General features: G+C 37.0%; 1 protein-coding gene across 1 annotated transcript; it reads right to left on the reverse strand.

The window, feature by feature from the left end:
• Positions 1-10,401: 10,401 nt before the first annotated feature.
• Positions 10,402-19,908, reverse strand: LOC149843380 (uncharacterized). The gene is made up of 9 exons (XM_090001808.1): positions 19,592-19,908; positions 19,392-19,484; positions 19,191-19,295; positions 18,571-18,723; positions 18,382-18,480; positions 18,148-18,276; positions 11,507-11,686; positions 11,159-11,275; positions 10,402-10,998 (listed from the first exon to the last, which is right to left on the reverse strand). The coding sequence occupies exons 1-9, from the start codon at positions 19,883-19,885 to the stop codon at positions 10,834-10,836; spliced, it is 1,335 nt and encodes a 444-aa protein (XP_089857934.1). The 5' UTR covers positions 19,886-19,908; the 3' UTR covers positions 10,402-10,833.
• Positions 19,909-20,187: the final 279 nt, after the last annotated feature.

Below are 20,187 nucleotides of genomic sequence, written 5' to 3' on the forward strand. Positions count from 1 at the left end.
TAGTGGCCTCTGCCTGACCATTCCCTTAAGGATAATAGGGAGCGGAGAAATGATGCTGAATTCTGAACTTCAAGCAAAATGTCCTCATTCTCTCATTCTTGAAATGACTGTCATTGTCCAACACGATATCGTGCGGTATGCCGAAACAACAAAGGATATTCTTGTGGATGAATAAGACCATGTGTCGACTTTCTATTGTACGCAAAGTGATAGCTTCGACCCATTTAGTGAAATATTCTGTTACGGCAAGAAAATGTTTGTAGCCGTTTGAAGCAGGAGTGATGGGGCCCACAACATCAAAGACCCCACATAGAAAATAGCCATGGAGAGATGGTGGTTTGCAAATATGTTGTTGGCGCATGAATAGAAGGTGCATGCATCTGACATTGAACGCACTTCTTCACAAAACAATAACAATCTTGTTGCATAGTCTTCCAGTAATATCCTGCTCGGATGATTTGCTTAACAAGAGTTTGGTAGCCAACATGACCACTGCAAATGCCTTCGTGTACCTCCTGCACGACTTTTTTGGCTTCATCTTCGTCTAGGCATATGAAATATTCAGAACTAAATCCACGATGATAGAGGACATCAACGAGAATAAAATATCGGGCAGACCTGCGCCGAATCGCTCGTTGCTCCTGCCAGTGATATTCTGAGAGAAAGAGACAGATGTCTTCTCCTTGATGGGAGCCTTTTTTAGACTGTCTTCAGCTTGCTCAGACATCATCCTAATCATAATTTTCTTGAACATTTGATATGCAGCAGGATCGATGCCATCCCTGTCAGTCTGACTCTGTCTTTTAACAGTTCTTGGAGAATTCATCTCTTTTTACTTGATGCTTTAAAAATCATGGATGCACTTGATATAGCAGCGTCTTCTTATTTGATCTAGACCACTTGGGAATACCGATATTCTCTGCAGAATGAGATGGATGATTAAATTTTGATGATGAAGATTCAGAATAGAAATGACTATAGGAAAAATATTTGATGAGAATTTGGTAGATAATTGGAAGAACATCCCATTACTAGGGATTGGGTCACTGCTGGAGTCACAACAATTGTGTTTCCATTCTTTGCGAGGAAAACGAACAACTGCAAATATGCCTTGTTACCTAGGCGAGGTCATCAAACCATGATAGAAGAATTTGCAAGATTTTTATTTATTAAAAGGAAAACATGATTGCATCAATAATAGACTTGGGAAAGCGGGGGCGGACAAACTGTTTGCCACCACTCTTTATAATCAGCAAAGACACAAGGACCGAGAAAAAGTGAAAGTGTAACAAAAGAGTCTCATCCATATCTGGCAAAATGGTATGTTTCGGACCACTGTGCTGATGTAAGGTCGAACTCTGGAACGACTCCTGATAGCAGCCGCATCTCTACGCACTTCTGTCTAAGAAAACTGTCGGACACACCGCTCTGGATGATAATAAGCGCAGAAGAATGGACCAAGTAGCTTGAATCTCTTGCCATATGCATAGGTGTATCTAGGAGGTGATAATTCTCGATCAAAATATCCCACACCACTTCTTCTTCCTGCAGATGATCAATCAGGAATCAGTATCGTGCAACTGGAAGGAGATCATTGCCATTGTATCTGAACGAACTAGCTCTGGTAGGCACATGCTGAAGGAACCAAGACTGAAGTGCATAAGTGCATCCCTCGACTAAAATAGACTCTCCAAGCATGAAGCGAGTCAATCCACTGTATAGAAAAGCAAACGCGACCATGGCTATCGAGAGACGACTGGTATGTTGACTTCCCTATCTTCTCAGAAACTGAACTATTCTGATGTCCACGTAATTTTTTCTATCTGAAAAAAAAAGTGAGTCCCACAGTGCATAGAACCATCACATGCTGAATTTTCTCTTGAGTTGTCCTGGATAGCGAACTGACTTTCGCGAATGCCCCGTACTGTCGGTAGATCTTGATCAAGCTCACATATTCATTCCCATTTTCTTCAATCAGTGGCCAAGACTTACGCCCTATCATGTGAGCTACAACATATTTAGGGTCCAGACCCTTGACATTGATCAGAAACTGCTACTCTAATGGATCTCCAGGCTGACCGGCTGGCTCATGCAGTCCCATGATCTCTGAAAACTCATCCATTAGCAGGGTCATCTCGCCTCATGGGAACCAAAATGTGCAAGTGTGCGGATTCCACCACTCTGCCAGTGCATGAATCAGATTGCTGTTGACTGTCAACTTTCCCACTGCGGATGCCAGTTCCAACCCACAGTCGCTCAAATGGTCTGAAAACATATGGGAGAAGTTTTTGAACCAAATGTAGTACCACCAGGGGAAGAAAGGTCTGGTGTTGAGAGCTCGATGCTCAGGAAGACTGTGTCGCACCTCGTAGGAGATGTGACTTTTGGGAAAGTTAGAGTCGAGCTGACTGGATTCCATTGGACTGAAAGACTGGAATTAGACTTTGAAAAAATACAAAAATTTTGAAAATTGCAGGCAGGATGAAGTGAAATGCTGAAACTTCGAAGTACAGAGGAACAAAAGAATGAAAAATCACCTGGAGTTTTGAAGAAAAAGTGGATAATTTGGAAGAATCATCCAGGGTTTACAAAAAAATGCTTTATAAATGGGAAAATGAAGTATTTTGGAAAATTATCCAGTATTTTGGAAAAACTGGGAAAAATATGGGAAAATAAGATGGAAATGAATATTATACATTCAATCACAAACAATTATGCACATACAACGATCCCTAAGAAGCTGACTCTAAATGCATTGATTTTGAAAGAGCTTTAGGATCCTAATCCTGACTCTAGGTTCAGATCAGTTGTGTCCAATCATGCTATGCCGATATACTCAAGCCGAGGCTTGATGTACGTGGCATAAAAATTTATCTCTGGTTTTAGGCTTGTGTTTTCCCAACATCCTTGAGCACCTGCCGATATACGTTGGACTATGGCCCTTGGTACATGGCAGGGAGGCGTTAGCCCAAATAAGTGGCCCAGTTGTGAGGCTCTGTCCCGAACTATGGTTTTGGAAGAGAGCCCAGCAACGTGAAGACCGGGTAGACATAGGTGGGGTGGTTTTTGAAAAATGATCACATGCAGACAAACAAATGGATCTAAATCCTAAAGAGATAGAATTTTGAAAATTTTGAAGAAGCAAACATTGTTTTCATATAAGTCCTAGATTGAAGAGTGTTGTATTTCAGACCTAAGTCTAAGTGAGCATGAATAATTCTCTTTAATATGGTCCTACCAAACCATGTCTAGTCTACATGCATTCCATATCAGATGGGTTCAAGTCTAGACTCCTAGGTTCACATGATATCAGAAATTAAAAGCTAACAGTTTATAGAGCACGATTTTGATAATTGAGCGAAGTCAGAGCACATAATTGATCAGGCGAAGACATGTCCCAACATGGTCGCCAAACCTGTTATCATCGCAAAATTTTCCCCCTCTCTTGCGAGAAAGAAACAATCCTGCGAGTCAAACTTGACCAAACTTTTGAAAATGGTTTCTGAAAATTACTCGCCTCCATTTTGAAAATTTGCCGAAAAATTCTGTGGAATGGGATCTGCCTGTCGGTACGAGGTTCAACCGTTCCTGGCGCCTTTACCATGGGTAATTGAACCAAGGATTAAATGTATGCTTTGACTAAGTTAAATTATCTAAATCATGCTCTATTTTCTTAGAATACACAGAGAATTAGGCATTTGCTATGGAATTTTGAACAAATGCAAGTTTTGAAAGAATGATGTTTGCTTGGAAAATTGAAATGTACTTAGAAAATGATTGAAAAAGTACTTGAAAATTGAATTCCTGAGAAAATCATTGAATTTCATTGGAAATCAGAAATTGAATTGGAAAATGAATTCTTAGGAAAACTTGGACTTTAAAAAATTGATTTTGAGATTTGGATTGCTTTTTTGAGGAAATAGACTTGAGAATTCTGAGAAAATCAGGAAGTTCATGGGAAAATGATTTTTGAAATAGAAAATGGATTCTCAGAAAAATGGGAAATCTAAGAAAATTCATTTTTTAAATTGGAAAATGAAATTGAGAATGTGGAAATCTTGGAAAATCTTAATTTGAACTTGTAAAATACTTTGAAATCTTATTTGAAAGTTCAAAGTTCTGAGAAAATCGAATCTTGGGAAAGACTTGGAAAATTTGGGAAAATTGATTTTTCTGAAATGGAATTGGGAAATGAGTTTGAAAATAATGCAAATTGAATGAATGAATATGAATTTGAAAGAGAATTTTACTGAGGAATTGAGAAATCTTTTTCAAACTTTGAGAAGTGCAGTGCATTTTTGAAGTTAGCCTAAGAGTGTAGGCTGAATGTGGCTAATACGAAGATCATAAATCTTGGTTTTCTTCGTATTCTGACTATGGCCATAAATACGAATCACACCAAATTCGTGAACTTCATAAGAGATTGTGTACGTGTCATTCGTGTCAACCATAGTAATTTTGAAAAAATATGCATGAATGATGCATCAGATATCAGAATTTGCAGAAATTAAACTATATGCAATGCAGTCCTATTCTAAGCAGAAATGTAAATTCTTATTCTAATTTATTACATCTTTACATTGAATAAAAGTAAAAGAATAAAAGCTAAGTCTTCTTCTTGGATGTTCCTGCAAAACTAGAAAACCTGTTAGCACAGAAATGTAGGTTTTTCTGAACTTATCAAAAATTATTGGAAATTATCGAATATTATTCAGATATAAACCCAGAATCATACCTCCTTTGATATAAACTTTAGAAATAATGAATAAATTTCAAAAATCAGCTTGGAAATTTGAAATTGTGGTCAAAATGACCAAAATGCCTCTGATGACCCTGAAATCAGAGGGTTCTGAAAGAATTTTTGTAAATTTTGGAAATTTGAAAATCAAATGAAATAAATCAAACATAATATGATGAAATATGATGATATGCATGGAAATTTGGAAAATTGAAGTTTAGAATTTTGAAATTGAGGTCAAAATGACCAAAATGCCCCTAATAACAAGACTATGGCCTTGAAACCATGGTTTTCTGAAATAAATTTTGCAAAAATAGAAAATATGAAATGCAAATGATATTAAAATTAACCCTAATATGATTTTATATGCTTATTTACATGATAAAAACCCTAAAATGGCAAAAATATCACAAAATATCAAATTTGAATCGATTTTTGCCTGATTTTCGCTTCTAAATTTAAAAATAAACTAACATGCAAAGCAAATAAACTTGGATTTGAGCCAAATTTTGCATGGACACTTAGACTAACCCTAAAAACAGAATGAATCTCGAAAATCTATTTTTTGTTATTTTTTAATATGGAAATTCAAATAAAAACCCTAAATTTTGTGATTTTTGCCTAAAATACTGATTTTAAATAAGATTTCGGATATCAAACTTTCATAAAAATCTCTCAAATTTTTTGGGATGACAGAGGACAGTAAGTCAAGGATTTTTTCTTTTTACAGATTCTGGTTTTGACCTATGGTCGGAGCTGTACAGCTCCGACAAGTCAGATCGGAATCCGGCGACTCTAGGATTTAAGGCAAACAAACAGGTTTCGGAAGAAAATTTGGGAAAAATACTAGATAGTTGGGAAAATGTCTGAAATTGTGAAAAACTTTCCTTGACAAACAGAGAAAATTTTCATCTTTTTACAAAATTGGAATTCTGGTTACGGTTTGGAAATGAGCACACTGTTATCAGAGACCTGGATCTCTGAAATTTCTGAATATTGGAATCTGTCAGACAGAAAAAATAATTTCGGAAAAAAATACTTGGACAATCCCAAAAAATCCCAAATTTTGGGAAATGACATAGAAATGGGTTAGAAACAACATTCATGTTGAAGGTTTCGACAGACGACTCATGGATTGAACAGACACAGCACATTAGGGTCGGTCTATACCCTGACAAAGAAAAATCAAGGTTTTCCCAAGGGTCTAAAAAAATCAATTTTTTACAAAGGTCAAATCTATCTTTAAAAATCCCAAAATTTTCAGACAATGAGTAGATTCCACCTCAAATCTACTACAATATTTAGGAGAAGATTAGAATCCTCCATCTAGGAGATCTTGGATGCTTTTGTCTGCTAAAACAGAAGTTGAAATTTCAGGAGGGTTCAAAACCCGATTTGAAGTCCGATTTATTAGAGGAAGTTTAGAAACTTGAATCAATCTGGGTTTCTGGCAGGATAACACAGACAAATCAACCTAACTACCATAAAATTTTTAGGATTTTTAAACGAAAAATTAAACATGAAATTATAATTAGACTACACGCATGGATTTAAATTTACAAACTATCAATGAAACTTTAAAAAGATAACTAAATGAATGAAAAACAAACTAAACTTGTTGTCTAAAACATGAAAGTTATATGATAGAAAATAAGAAAACAGAAAAAAATAAATAAATTGGGGAGGCATGCTTGAAATTTGTTTTAGCTATTTGGAATGAGGGGCTTCATCCATTGAACGGATGGACCACCTCATCCGTATAGCCCTAAGTTCATGTAAAACATAAAAAAAAATGAAGGGAGAGCTTATTACCTTGGCTTGGTAGGCTGGAGCCAATGGAGGGTTGGCCGGAGTTGCTTCGAGGTTGATGAAGAGGCTGCAGTGATAGCTGTTGTAGTGGAGTCGCCATGGTTAAAGGAGGAGCTGCACCGGTAGTTGTTGTAGTGGAGTCACCAAGGTTGAAGGAAGAGTTGCACCGTTAGCTGCTGTAGTGGAGTCACCAAGGTTGAGGGAGGAGTTGCAATGGCTGGAGGAGGTGCTTGGTGGAGATGGTTGCCAAGGAAGAAAGTGCAGCAATGGGGGCAGCATCCCAAGAGAGAGAGAGAGAGAGAGAGAGAGAGAGACGTGAATCCCTCTCTTCTCTTTTTTTTCTTTAAAACTTAGGCTTTAATGAATTGGGGCTAAGGTTTTTAATGAGGCTAATGAAAAGGAAAGAAAAGCACGTGAATGGGCTGGAGAAGGGAAAGAAGAAAGGGAAGGGAAGAAGGAAAGAAAGAAAGAAAAGAAGAAAAAAGGAAGGAAGAAGGAGAAGAAGGAAAGAAAAGAAAAAAGAAGAAAAAAGAAGAAGGAAGGGAAGGGAAGAAAGAAAAGGAAGGAAGAAGGAAATGGGGCTGGAGGCTTGGTCGACCCCCTTGTGGATCCCACCTCCTCTCAAAATGCGAAATAAAATAAAAACAAAACAAAACAAACAAATAAAAAGAAAATTGAAAGGGAATAAAAGAAATATTTTTTTTAATAAAAAGGAAATGTAAATGAATAAGCCATCTCAGAGTGGGATTATTTTTCAAATTTGAAATTTGTTTTGAGAATCTTAGGGGTAGAATAGTCTTTTTAGAAAATTTCTCGGACGAAACGAGTTATTTTTGGCCGTTTTTGAAATGAGCTCAGATTTTGAAGTTCAATACCCCGTTGCGAAGCAAATCCAGTGTAGAATTTAAAAAATTGAGTTTGAAAGAAATCTGGATTGTTTTCTCGAGAAAATATTTCTAAATTTAGACTCTCGGGGGTAAAAATGTCAATTTTGGAAACCCAGGGTTTGAAATTGATTTCTGAAAACTTTTAAAACTCAATCTGGATTGAAATTTATAAAACTGGAGTTCTGGACTTCGAAAATGAAATGAAATGTAATGAAATGTTATACAATATTGAGAAATGATATAAAATGATGAAAAATGACATGAAATGACATGCGAAATGCTAACCCTGAATGAAGAATTTTGGATGTTAGACCCCGATTGGCAGTTGTATCAGTTCAAAAAGTGTTGAAATTGAAAAAATTTGTAAAATGGTTAAAGAAATTATTTTTGAGCTCTGTCAGGCTAGAGTGACACTGAAAATTAGGGTTTGAGCTGGGTTTTAGAGTTTCAGAACTCAAATGAACTGATCAGACACTGACTCAACTGACCTTTCAGACTAAATTTTCAAGAAAAGCTGCCATTTTTAGAGAAATGGTGTGGAATGGTTACTGGAGTGGAGTGAATTATGAACCAAAGCTAGGCTTAAGCTAAAACAAAGATCAGTAATACTAACATGAACTAACATCAAAGCTCGAACACTAGCTCAACTGACTGAACTCAACTCAATTTTAGCTGAAAGAACTAAAACAGGCTAAAATGGGGTCCTGGACACTTGGAAATGGTTTTGAACTGGAACTGGAGTGCTTGAACTCCTAGTGAGCTCAAGCTAGACTCAGGGGAATATGACTGACTGTGAATGACTGACTCAGAGACAATTGGCTTGGATTTGAGTGAGAAATGAGCTCATTTCTAAAGAAATGATCCCATTTTGGCAGGAATGGTCAGAAATGAAAATGGCCTTCTCACTGTGAGCTCAAATGAGCTTGAAATGACTGATATTCTAATTGTTCTGAACTGACCAATGAGCTTGGTTGACTCCGACTAACTGAGGTTCGGGATGTCCTAGGAGTAAAATGATAATTTTCTTAATGAAAATGAGTAAAGTGGTAGTTTTCTGAAACTGACTCGAGATTTGACTCCTACACTGACCTAACAGGGTTGGCACTGCACGAGAAGGTTTGTTTGAAAATGGATGAGAAAAATTTGCGGTGTTTACAAAAACTCAATAATAAAATACAAATTGTGTGTTAGGCTACAATTGAGAACCTAACTTGAACTTTGGAAATTTGTTGTGCCCGTTTTGAGTATCCGTGGGTTTTAACGAAAAATAAAACTAAAATTATGTGCATTTAATAGGGACATGCATATAAAAGAAAACTCTGATAATAACTTAATAAGTTATTCATGCATGTGCATTAATTCTATGCCTATTTAATATTCTGCATTACATCATGCATCTTTACTTGTTTTGTTACATGTGATAAATTATCGTTACATGATTATTGTTCTTAAATGCATGAATGATTATTTGGATTATAAAATAGTTATAGTATATTTCTCTAAAAACATTACATGAATTTGATTTATACTTTTCTTATCTATTTGAAATTTTAGATAAATTCGTATGCAAGATCTATAATTCTGACACCGTATTTCTTATGTTTTTTATGACCTCTGATGCCCAATGATGAGACGGGCTGTTATCGAGACCTATGAGGACCATGAGACTACCTGACGATTTACTTTAGGATATAATGGCTATATATTTTGTTTTACTTGTCTTTCTTTTACTTATTGTTCCTAAACTTTATTGATTGATGAATAAAGTTATTTTTGTGTGAATAATGACGGTGTAAGATCTCATGTTATCATGGAGTAATTATGACCCTAAGACTCTAGGGTCTTTGAGATTTTTTTGCAATTGTTTAAAAAAACACACTTTTTTCTATAGGTATGAGTTGAGGTCATTACACCACTACTACCAATCTCCGTTACCATCACCACCACTACTCACTATTAATCCCTTTTTGTTCTTTATTTTAGTTTAAAATAGTTGGTGATCCAAATATTTACTTAATTAAAAATAAAGATAAGTATTTTTATAAAATGTGTTTTGATTTATTTTTGAAACAATAAATAAAAACATATCCAACCAGGGCACTGTTTTTATTAAAAAATTTAAATATTATAATTTATAAAAAATTTACTACAATAATCTCAAAATGTATCAAATATGTGGTTCAACAAAAATGTACCGGAAACTTTTTAAGCTGTCATGTACTCATACCAGTACCTCTACCCATTTCTGGCAGCTATGACTCGTCCACATCAATACCACTAGTTATGTGCTTAACCTTAGATCCACATCAAGAACTGGGTTTATTAAATGCAAACACATGATATATATGAACAAAATATGTCACAGAAAGTAGTAAAGTAGCGGAATGAACTCAACAGGGCATGTTCCTACTCGGCTTGTTTACCAATGGATTGAGATAGTGTTCATTTTTAGCCGAGCCACGGGCTGAATATAAGCTGGCTGGTGTAAAAACATTCCACGTTAGCCATGATATATATATATATATATATATGGGTTAATCTAATATCAAACTAGTTGTATTTAACGTTGAAGTCAATTTTATTAAAATGACTAAAAATACATTTAAAATTAACTTTTTTGAAAAAGTTACTTTTTTTTAATAAAGGTGATTGACTTTTCGTTTTCCTTTAAATTCAAATGACCTATATGGACCAACAAAGTAGCTATGAATTTTAAAAAATATCATTTTTTTATGTTATATATATATATATATATATATATATATATATATGCTCGGTTCGTTTACCAGCCCTAGAAGAAAGCACGACTTTTCAAACTGCAACAGAAACGGTAATAGTTCTGAGGTGCGGTAAAGCACAAAAATCCATCATCTGTCGTTGCCAAATATACAATTTGACGTGTTATTATGCAACAAACCAAAAAAAATGGTCCTAGGGAAACAAAGCACGCAGTAGCTTATAAGAAATCGTAAATCTACTGGAAGGAATGTACACCATGGACTAATCATGTTCAGAGTTGCACCCTACATTCTGATTACAGATAAACAATTTCAATCCCAACACATTAAAAGTTCTAAAAACAAACACCATCACCAACAATGGGGAATAAATGGATCAGATAACAAGTCAAAAAGATCCTTGGTCCTGCCATCTCTTGGGTTGCACTAAAGGTCCATCTTTGTCTCCCAAGTCAAATTCCAACTTACCAGCACCAATGGCTCCAATCTCAGCACCAATGGCTCCAATCTGATCACCAAACAGTTGAATCAACCTCCTAAGATCTCTGGTGAGATAGACATCTAAGCCAGGTTGATCAACAGACTGCTCCTGACCGTGATTTACAGAGTGAAAATATACAGTTTTCACAAAAGCTCTACAAGCAATTACAGACTGAAGAAGCTACTGAGTAGACCGGCCTCTCAATTTATCGGCAACGTACAGAAGATGACTGATATTTGTTGATGGATAATGCTGAAGCAATTTAAGATTAGATGTAAAATCACCAGCTAACAGGCGCCTTCGAATGAGAATCAGCATTGCGCAGCAAACTCTAAGCAGGGATTCCTGAAGAGGGACCATGAATTTTAGAATCACTGGTTATTAAACATTCCAACTATATCTAAACCTCATTGTGATGCATAGAGGCATGGCTAATGGTGTCCTCATTGTTGGTCTATACACACATACACAAACACAAGTAGATTCTCTGTTTAGAAGATCTTACCAAAGGACCATCTGGGTCACTAAGAAGCGTGTCCCAGATGTGTACGCTATCAGCGAAATTGAATTCCTGAGTCAAGAGCAGTGTTATCCACCTAAATGCATAGAACTGAGGATTTACCTGAAATTTTCAAAGACAACACCGTGCCCATACCAAATTCTTGAGAGAAAAAACAAAGAATTGATATAGTTCAGAGATAGACACTTCAAAAGGACATGGACTTATGTCAACTGCCAACAGAAATAATATATTGAATCTTCATGTTACACCAAAAGACAAGACTGATCCTTCTACCAGAAAAAGGAAGAAAATAAAATGAAAAGAGTAGTTATGCCATTGCAAGAGAACTACTTTAGTCGTGATCTCCAAATGGCACCAGAGCTCTTCATCGTGTTCCCTCAGAATCTGTGTCAATCTCGTTATTGTGGAACGAATTCCCACAATACTGTTATCAAGTTGCTGACAAAAATGATCTCTAAATCCACTTATCAACTCAACGAAACAAAAAAAGGAGTCTGGCTCTGCTTGTGCCTGCAAAGAAGCTACAGTGAGAGAGAGGAGAAGAAGAAGAGTTAATTTACTCCTACAAATACAGCAATATGCATCATTGGTGAACTCGACAATTCGACTTGGAGACTTGGACTGAGTAATTTTCCAAGCGGGTCAATGAGTCAGTAAAACTTGTCTTCGACCAAATCGCTCCTCAGGCAAGACTGGTAAACTCATCCTAAATTAGAAAATTGGCAGATTCACCCACTTCAGAATTTGGGGTTTTGTAATATATATATATATATATATATAAGAGGGTCCTGACTCCACTAGTATCACAAAAACTTGAGAAAGGAGGATTGACATTGCCAATCAAAGCAGGTCCTGCACCTTCTCATTTTCATTATCAGTGAAGACAATAGCTTTTACAGCAGCACCATAGGCAACAACTGTAATGAAAAGAGGCGGAAGCACCAATAAAGCAAAAGGCACTCTTTAAGAGTGACCACAAGAGTCAAGAACACAAGCACTAAAAGTGCACACAAAACTCTCAAAAGTAGAAAATGACTTAAAGTCGTAAGTTGGATATTACTGAAGAAGGAAAGAGAAGGGTGAAAACCCCATACATTTACAAGGGGGAGCCTCCTCTATATATAAAGGAGGAGAGCATAAAGGAGGACCATAAAGGGGGCTCCCTTCTAGTCGTTGGGAGCCCCAACGGTCATAAATATGACTGTTGGGGCCCCAACGACTAGATAGGTGGGACCCCTTATGGTCCTAAAAAGTAAAAACTTGAAAAGTAAAAAAGAAAAAGAAAAAGGGGAAAAAGAAAGAAAAAAGAAAAAGGTAAAAAAGAAAAGGTACATGTGGAATTACCAAAACACCCCTATCGGGTTTTGGGTTTATACAAAACAAAAAAAAGCTATATTATGTATATATACATATATACATATATATACTTATATATATACGAATGTATATATATAAGTATATGTATATATATATTTATATATACATAATTTAACATGCCCCCTCAAACTTTACGGGGAGAAGACCGAAAGTTTGCCAAGAAGAAACATGAATCGTGGAGTTGGGAGCGCCTTGGTGAAGAAGTCAGACAGTTGATACTCTGAAGTGACATATGGTAATGTGATGGTCCCTTTGAGATATTCGTCTCGAACATAATGGCAATCCATTTCGATATGCTTGGTCCGCTCATGAAAGGTGTGATTGCTGGCAATGTATATCGCACTTTTGTTATCACAACAGAGCTTGGTGGGAGTGGAAATGGGAACGCCCATGTCACCAAGGAGACTTCTGAGCCACACAATTTCCATAATTGTCATCGCCATAGCCCGATATTCAGCTTCAGTAGATGATAATGAGACCTTTTGCTGCTTCTTGCATCTCCACGAGATGAGAGATTCACCTAAAAAAATGCAAAGACCCGTAATTGAGATACGATCATTGGGATTTCCTCCCCAGTCAGCATCAGTAAAAGCAGTCAATTCAAGAGATGAGGAAGAGGATAAGAAGAGTCCCTTGGAGATGGTATTTTTGATATATCGCACAATTCTCATTACGACCGCCATATGAACCGAAGTAGGTGCTTGCTGAAACTGGCTCGCTGCATGAACCGCATGAGCTATGTCTGGACGTGTGATGGATAGATAGGTGAGGGATCCGATTAATTGACGGTAGGGGGTTGAATCTTCAAGAAGAACACCATCTTCAAGTCTTAGTTTCGAATTGATAACTTCGGAAGTCTCAACTTTCTTTTCATCAGATATTCCTGATTTGGTACAAATTTCTGTAGCTAATTTCATTTGAGATAAGATGTATCCTCGCGCGGAATAAGTCACTTCAATTCCTAAAAAATATCTCAAATAACCAAGATCAGACATATCAAAAGTATCTTTTAACATAGACTTAACATCATTTACTCCCTTTTTGTCATTCCCAGTGATCATATCATCAACATACAGCAAAAGCATAATAATGGAGTCACCTGTCCTTTTAACAAAAAGAGCAGTGTCAGTATAGCAAGAAGAAAAACCTAAATTGATTAATACATTACTAAACCTGTCATACCAAGCTTTAGGAGCTTGCTTAAGTCCATATAAGGCCTTTTTTAATTTCAAAATTTTTTCATTTAAATTCATACCTGGAGGCGGTTCCATATAAACTTCTTCATTTAAATTACCATTCAAAAAGGCATTTTTGACATCAAGTTGAAAGATTGGCCATTTTTTAACAGAGGCTATAGCAATAAGGGCTCGAACACTAGTCATTCGAGCAACTGGGGCAAAAGTTTCATCATAATCTACCCCATACTCTTGGGCATATCCTTTGGCTACCAACCTAGCCTTATATCTTTCTAATGAACCATCACTCTTAGTTTTTACCTTAAAAACCCATCTACATCCAATGGGTTTCTTGCCATTGGGAGGATCAATGATTTCCCAAGTTTGCGCCCTTTTAAGGGCATTAAGTTCAAGTTCCATAGCTTCATTCCAATGAGCATATTGTTTAGCATCATTGTAATGAGATGGTTCATGAAAGGAGTGAAGAGCAAGTAGGCATGCTCGAAAGTTAGGAGAAAAAGAGTCATAAGAAACAAATCTATTTGGTATCTTGGGAATACGATTTGATCTTCTTTGAGAGGTCTCTTCAATCGACTCACTTTGAGAGAATTTTTCAAGGGCACAAGGAGGATTTCTTTCATTCCTTCTAGAGTAGACTTGTATTTGTCTTGAAACATTTTCTTCTAAGTTTTGATCATTATTTGGATGTTCAAAATGATCTTCATTAAGAGGTTCACTAGGATCAACATGATCATCTATGATGTTTTCTTGAGGTAGCAAGTCAAATAAAAAGGAATAATCAATATTTTCATTTGGTTGGTGCGAAAAACCATTTTCTTCTTCGAGGAATGTGACATCTTTTGAGATATAAAGTTTGTTCTTAAGCATGTCAAAACATCGATATCCTTTTTGTTTTTCGCCATATCCCAAGAAAATACATTCAATAGCCCTAGGAGAGAGTTTATCATTTTTGCGAGTTAGAACAAACATTTACATCCAAAAATTCTTAATCTTTTATAATCGGGAAACATATTGTAAAGTTTTTCAAATGGAGAAAGATTTTTCAAAGAGGATGAAGGGGTTCTATTTATGAGATATGTTGAGGTTAGAACCGCTTCGGCCCAAAAGGATTTTGGGATATTTTTTGAAATCAATAACGTTCTTGTAGTTTCTATTATGTGCCTATGCTTTCTTTCCGCAAGACCATTTTGTTGCGGAGTATTGGGACAAGAACGTTGATGACAAATACCATTTTCTTTTAAATAGCTTTGAAAATCATTAGACATATATTCACCTCCCGAATCGGACCTAAGAATAGATAGATTTCCCAAAAATTGATTTTTAATCATTGCATGAAATTCTTTAAAGAAGGAGAAGACTTCAGATTTACGACTTAGAAAGTATATCCACGTAAATCGATTGAAGTCATCAATAAAGACCACATAATACGAAAAACCTCTTTTAGACAAAATAGGGGAAGGTCCCCACACATCGTAATGAACAAGTTCAAATGGCCGAGTGGTAAAGTAACTTCTTTGAGGAAATGTAGTAGCTTTAGATTTCCCAAAAATGCAATCTTTACAAGTCATGTGATTGTCTTTACAAGTATTGTTCAAAAACGGAAAAAGAGACATTTTTACAAAATTTGGATGACCAAGTCTCTCATGCCAAATTCCAATGCTTTTGTCTTTTACAAGATTGCAAGATGACTTAGATGGAAGCGTCAAAAAGTCCATAAAATAGATATCACCCCTTCTATGGCCTTGCCCAATCAGCTTCCCTGACTGGAGATCCTGCACGGTGCAATCTTTAGGTGAGAAAGAGACTTGGCATCCATGATCGGTGATTTGGGAAACGGAAAAAAGATTTAAATTAATTTTTGGAACGATTCTTACTTTAGGAACGAAAAAGTTTTGAGAATTTTTGAAGTCAAGTGTTCCAATACTTTCAATTTTTAATGATGTTCCATCGGCCGTTGAAACATAGGAGGACATGGGTTCGGAAAAAACATTTGAAAGAGAATTTTTATTAGATGTCATATAAAAAGAAGCACCGGAGTCTAGTATCCACATACCTGGAGGTGATGAAGAGTAGGCGATGGCGGCTCGGGATGTTGAAGGAGAAGTCTTGAGAAGATGTTGGAGAACTTCGGAGATATGATTAAGAGTTTCTTTGATATCTCCCTCTTTGGTACTTTCTTCCTTCTTTGGAGAATTTTCTCCAACCGCGGCTACCTTTCTTTTAAGTTTTGGACAAACCGGTCTAATGTGTCCTGGTTCATTACAATAATGGCATATTATTCCCTTTCTAGGCCCATTACTATTTTTGTTAAAGTGGGGAGGTCTATATGCTTTAACATTCGATCCGGGCCTAGTAACGGCCAAAACTTCATCACTCTTAATGCTCAAGCCAAGTCGAGTTTCTTCTTGACATATCGCGGCAAGGGCATCTTCAATAGGTAGGGTTTTGCTTCTATGGAGAAGAGATGCCCTAACTTGTTCAAATTCCGGGCGAAGTCCATGAAGAAATTGAAAAAAGTGCTTCTTAACTCAATATCTTGCGGAGCTACCCATTTAGGCTCAAGAAGGGCAAGTTCATCCCAAAGAGGGGTTAGAGAACTAAAATAGTCCCAGACACTGATATCCATTTGTTTGGTGGAACGGATTTTTTCTTGACAAAAAAATTGTCGAGCAAGATCCTTTTGGGTATACATACCCTTAAGGAAAAACCAAGCCTCATTGGCCCTTCTAAATTTAGCAATATTAGCACAATTTTTAAGGTCAACATTGTTCATAAACCATGCCAAAATTTTGGCATGGTTACTTTCCCAATCCTCAACTTTGGATTGATGGTCATTGATAGCTTTGATGCGCTCATCGCCATCTAAAGCTTCTTCAACCTCATTTTCGATTTTAGTGAGAACAAGAGAGGGTTCGGGAGTAGTTCCCATAACAAAACCCCAAAGTTTCTTACCTCTTAGATGATTTTCCATAGCGGAGGCCCACATGAGATAGTTGGACCCATTTAGCTTAAAAGAAAGCTCCACTTTAGAGTCACGTTCCATCGGAACCAAATATCCTTCCTTTCTTCAAAACTTTGAGAGGCACGCGTTCCAAGATAACAAAAGAGAAGCCCAATCACCAACCGAGCTCTGATAACATGTAATGAAAAAAGGCGGAAGCACCAATAGAGCAAAAGGCACTCTTTAAGAGTGACCACAAGAGTCAAGAACACAAGCACTAAAAGTGCACACACAAAACTCTCAAAAGTAGAAAATGAGTTAAAGCCATAAGTTGGATATTATTGAAGAAGGAAAGAGAAGGGTGAAAACCCCATACATTTACAAGGGGGAGCCTCCTCTATATATAGAGGAGGAGAGCATAAAGGAGGACCATAAAGGGGTCTCCCTCTAGTCGTTGGGAGCCCCAACGGTCATAAATATGACTGTTGGGGCCCCAACGACTAGATAGGTGGGGCCCCTTATGGTCCTAAAAAGTAAAAACTGAAAAAGTAAAAAAGAAAAAGAAAAAGGGGAAAAAGAAAAAAGGTAAAAAAGAAAAGGTACATGTGGAATTACCAAAACACCCCTATCGGGTTTTTGGTTTATACAAAACAGAAAAAAGCTATATTATGTATATATACATATATACGTATATATACTTATATATATATGAATGTATATATATAAGTATATGTATATATATATTTATATATACATAATTTAACAACAACCTCATTTGGGTTGAAGCAGTTGCAGGGGCTTTTCTTTTGAAGAAACCTGCAGCAATTACTGCATTTTGGAGATCTTAGTCAACCCATCAGCAAGAATCAACTATCCATCTTGGCATCCCTCAAACACTTCTTGACAGGCTCCATATGTGAGAGTCTTCCTGAATCCATTTCTCTCTCTCCAATGGCCATCTTGCGATATCTTTAGATGTGGCCCTTCAGCATCATCTATGCCACCACTTACCTCCCAACAGGCCAAACCCAGCAAGGCACCCACTAATCCAACACCTGACCACCAAGACTTCCCTCCCTTCCCCATGCTTGTACTCCTCCCTTTGATTTTTTAAATTCTTTTTTCCTTTTTTCTTTTTAACTATATTTTTCTTTCCCTTTTCAAAAAAAGAATTATCATTTTATTACTTTTAAAACTTCTTTATACTAAAAACACTCAAGGTCATCTGAACCACCTCACCAAGTGGTGAACTGCACCCAGAACAGTTTCTAAGCAAGTTGTTGACTTGGCCAACTATGGTTATATGATGGAAGTCCCATGTAACCATAAAAGAAAAGGCCACAAACAAGAGATATAGCATCTAGATGGATTGCAATGACAAAAATCATACAACAGAAGCACAATAGCATTAGAACAAAATTTCTTGAGTTATATCAAGTTATTTCACTGTATGATACCACATTGTCTTCATCTGGATCGTTCTTGAATACATAGAATATAGGGGCCAAGACTTCATTCATCCCTTGCACGTATCTTATACCAGGGTTGAGCTTTGCAAATACCACCAATATGCATTTCAATGCTTCCTATAAAACCATGAAAGGAGAACCTCTTAGCAATTGAAGTTGATGTTAGATGTTCAGACTGATTAACCACGTAACGATTGCCAGCATTCCTAAAATTGAAATTACCTGATTTGACTTTGTCAATGGTGAATCCCCAGAAAAGAAATGCATATCAGGATGGGTACGCTTAACATCACGATCAATTTGCTCTATGATTTCTGTGTCCTAAAATTTTTTTAAAAAATGGAAGAGATTGCAGGAGCCCATTCAATGGAAGAACATAACCTGAAAGTATAAATTTGCCGTAATCCATACCTGGAAGTACTTGTTCCATACACTAGTCTTCCCAAGACTTAAAGGGTGCTCTCCGTGAGTTATCTCCGACCTAGGGAGCAGACCTCTTCCTTCACATTTTGCAACATCGTTTTCAGCCCCATCGGATCTCTCCAATCTTCGTGTAACTTCTGACTGACTAACGATACAAAACTCAGAAATCCATCTTCCCAAAACATAGATTCTGAAAAGGAAATGAAGAAAACAAAGCAGAAACCCAAATCCAAAAGAATCCACATCCGAATCAACGAGCATGAAAATTGATTGCTTCAAGAATTAATCATCAGTAGCAAGAAGAATAATCAAATTAGAATGCTCATGACTAAACACTGATATGATAAGTTATCAATTTCCAAATAACACAAAATCTTCAAGTAACGAAATATCACCCTTTGAATTCAAAATTCAAAATTCAAAATTCAAAATTCAAAATTCAAAATTCAAAATTCAAAATTCAAAATTCAAAATTCAAAATTCAAAATTCAAAATTCAAAATTCAAAATTCAAAAATCAGAATAAGTATACATAGAAAATATCGAACTACCACATTTTGAATCCAAATACGGTAGGAAACAAATATAAAGGGAATTAATCAAACTCACGGGATTAACCAGGAGTTCCTCCTTAAACACCGCATACTGCGCTCGTTTCTTCGACAATTCTACTGCCCACAATTCTCGATTGCTTGGCAAATACCCCAAAAGAACCTACCATCGACCAAGAAAACGCAAGTTCCAATCAAATGACATCAGTACTCCCACTTCACAAAAACACCAAAAAAAACATCCCTAAGAAACCATTACCTTCCACACAACTGACCTAATTCCGCAAGAATCAGGCACGCCCTGTGCCGCTAATCTCCTCAACTCCCCCAAATCGATGACCCTCTTCGACAACTGAGCCCGACCATCCGATTTCAAACCAAAAAATAATACAATTTCTATCCAAAATCCAGAAATTAAAGCTCAACGAAATCAAAGACGGAGAGAGAAGGAGAATCTACCTCGGCGAGAAATCGAACTCTGCCATACGCGTCTTCGGCCGAGGGAGCAGGAGAAGAATCCGGCGCATCGGGCGGTCGATGGGATCGAGGAGGGTGAGCAAGGGAAGGATCGGATGGTCGGGAAGGAGAAGGAGACGCAGCAGGAGCTGGTGGTGCTGTTGTCTCTGCTTCTTCTTCTTCCTTGCGAGGGGGAGGGGGAAGAACGGAATTAGGGTTAGGGTTAGGGTTTTGGGGAGGAGGAGGGGGCTTGAAGAGGTGGCGATCGTCGAAGGAAGACCAGATCGAGCTGCCCATCCACTCGGGGACGCTCCGTCCCATCTCTCTCTCTCTCTCTCTCTCTCTCTCTGATACTCAACGGTGGTGGTGGTGGTGGTGGCGGCGGCGGTGGGATAACTATTTAACGGGTGTCGGGTGGACGTATTTGGCCTTTGACTTTGGTGCGTCGTGATTCTCATGATTCGGTGAACGTACGGCGCAGACGGTTTGGATTTTGGTTCGAATGTATTTACTATCGAGTCCGATTTAATTTGAATCCGACTCATTGTGAAGCTACTCAATCATAATATATTTTTAATCATATTATAAAAATAATTTTA

Source organism: Nuphar pumila, chromosome 3 (assembly GCF_984573655.1).
Source record: "Nuphar pumila chromosome 3, dmNupPumi1.hap1.1, whole genome shotgun sequence".
NCBI classification, from domain to species: domain Eukaryota; kingdom Viridiplantae; phylum Streptophyta; class Magnoliopsida; order Nymphaeales; family Nymphaeaceae; genus Nuphar; species Nuphar pumila.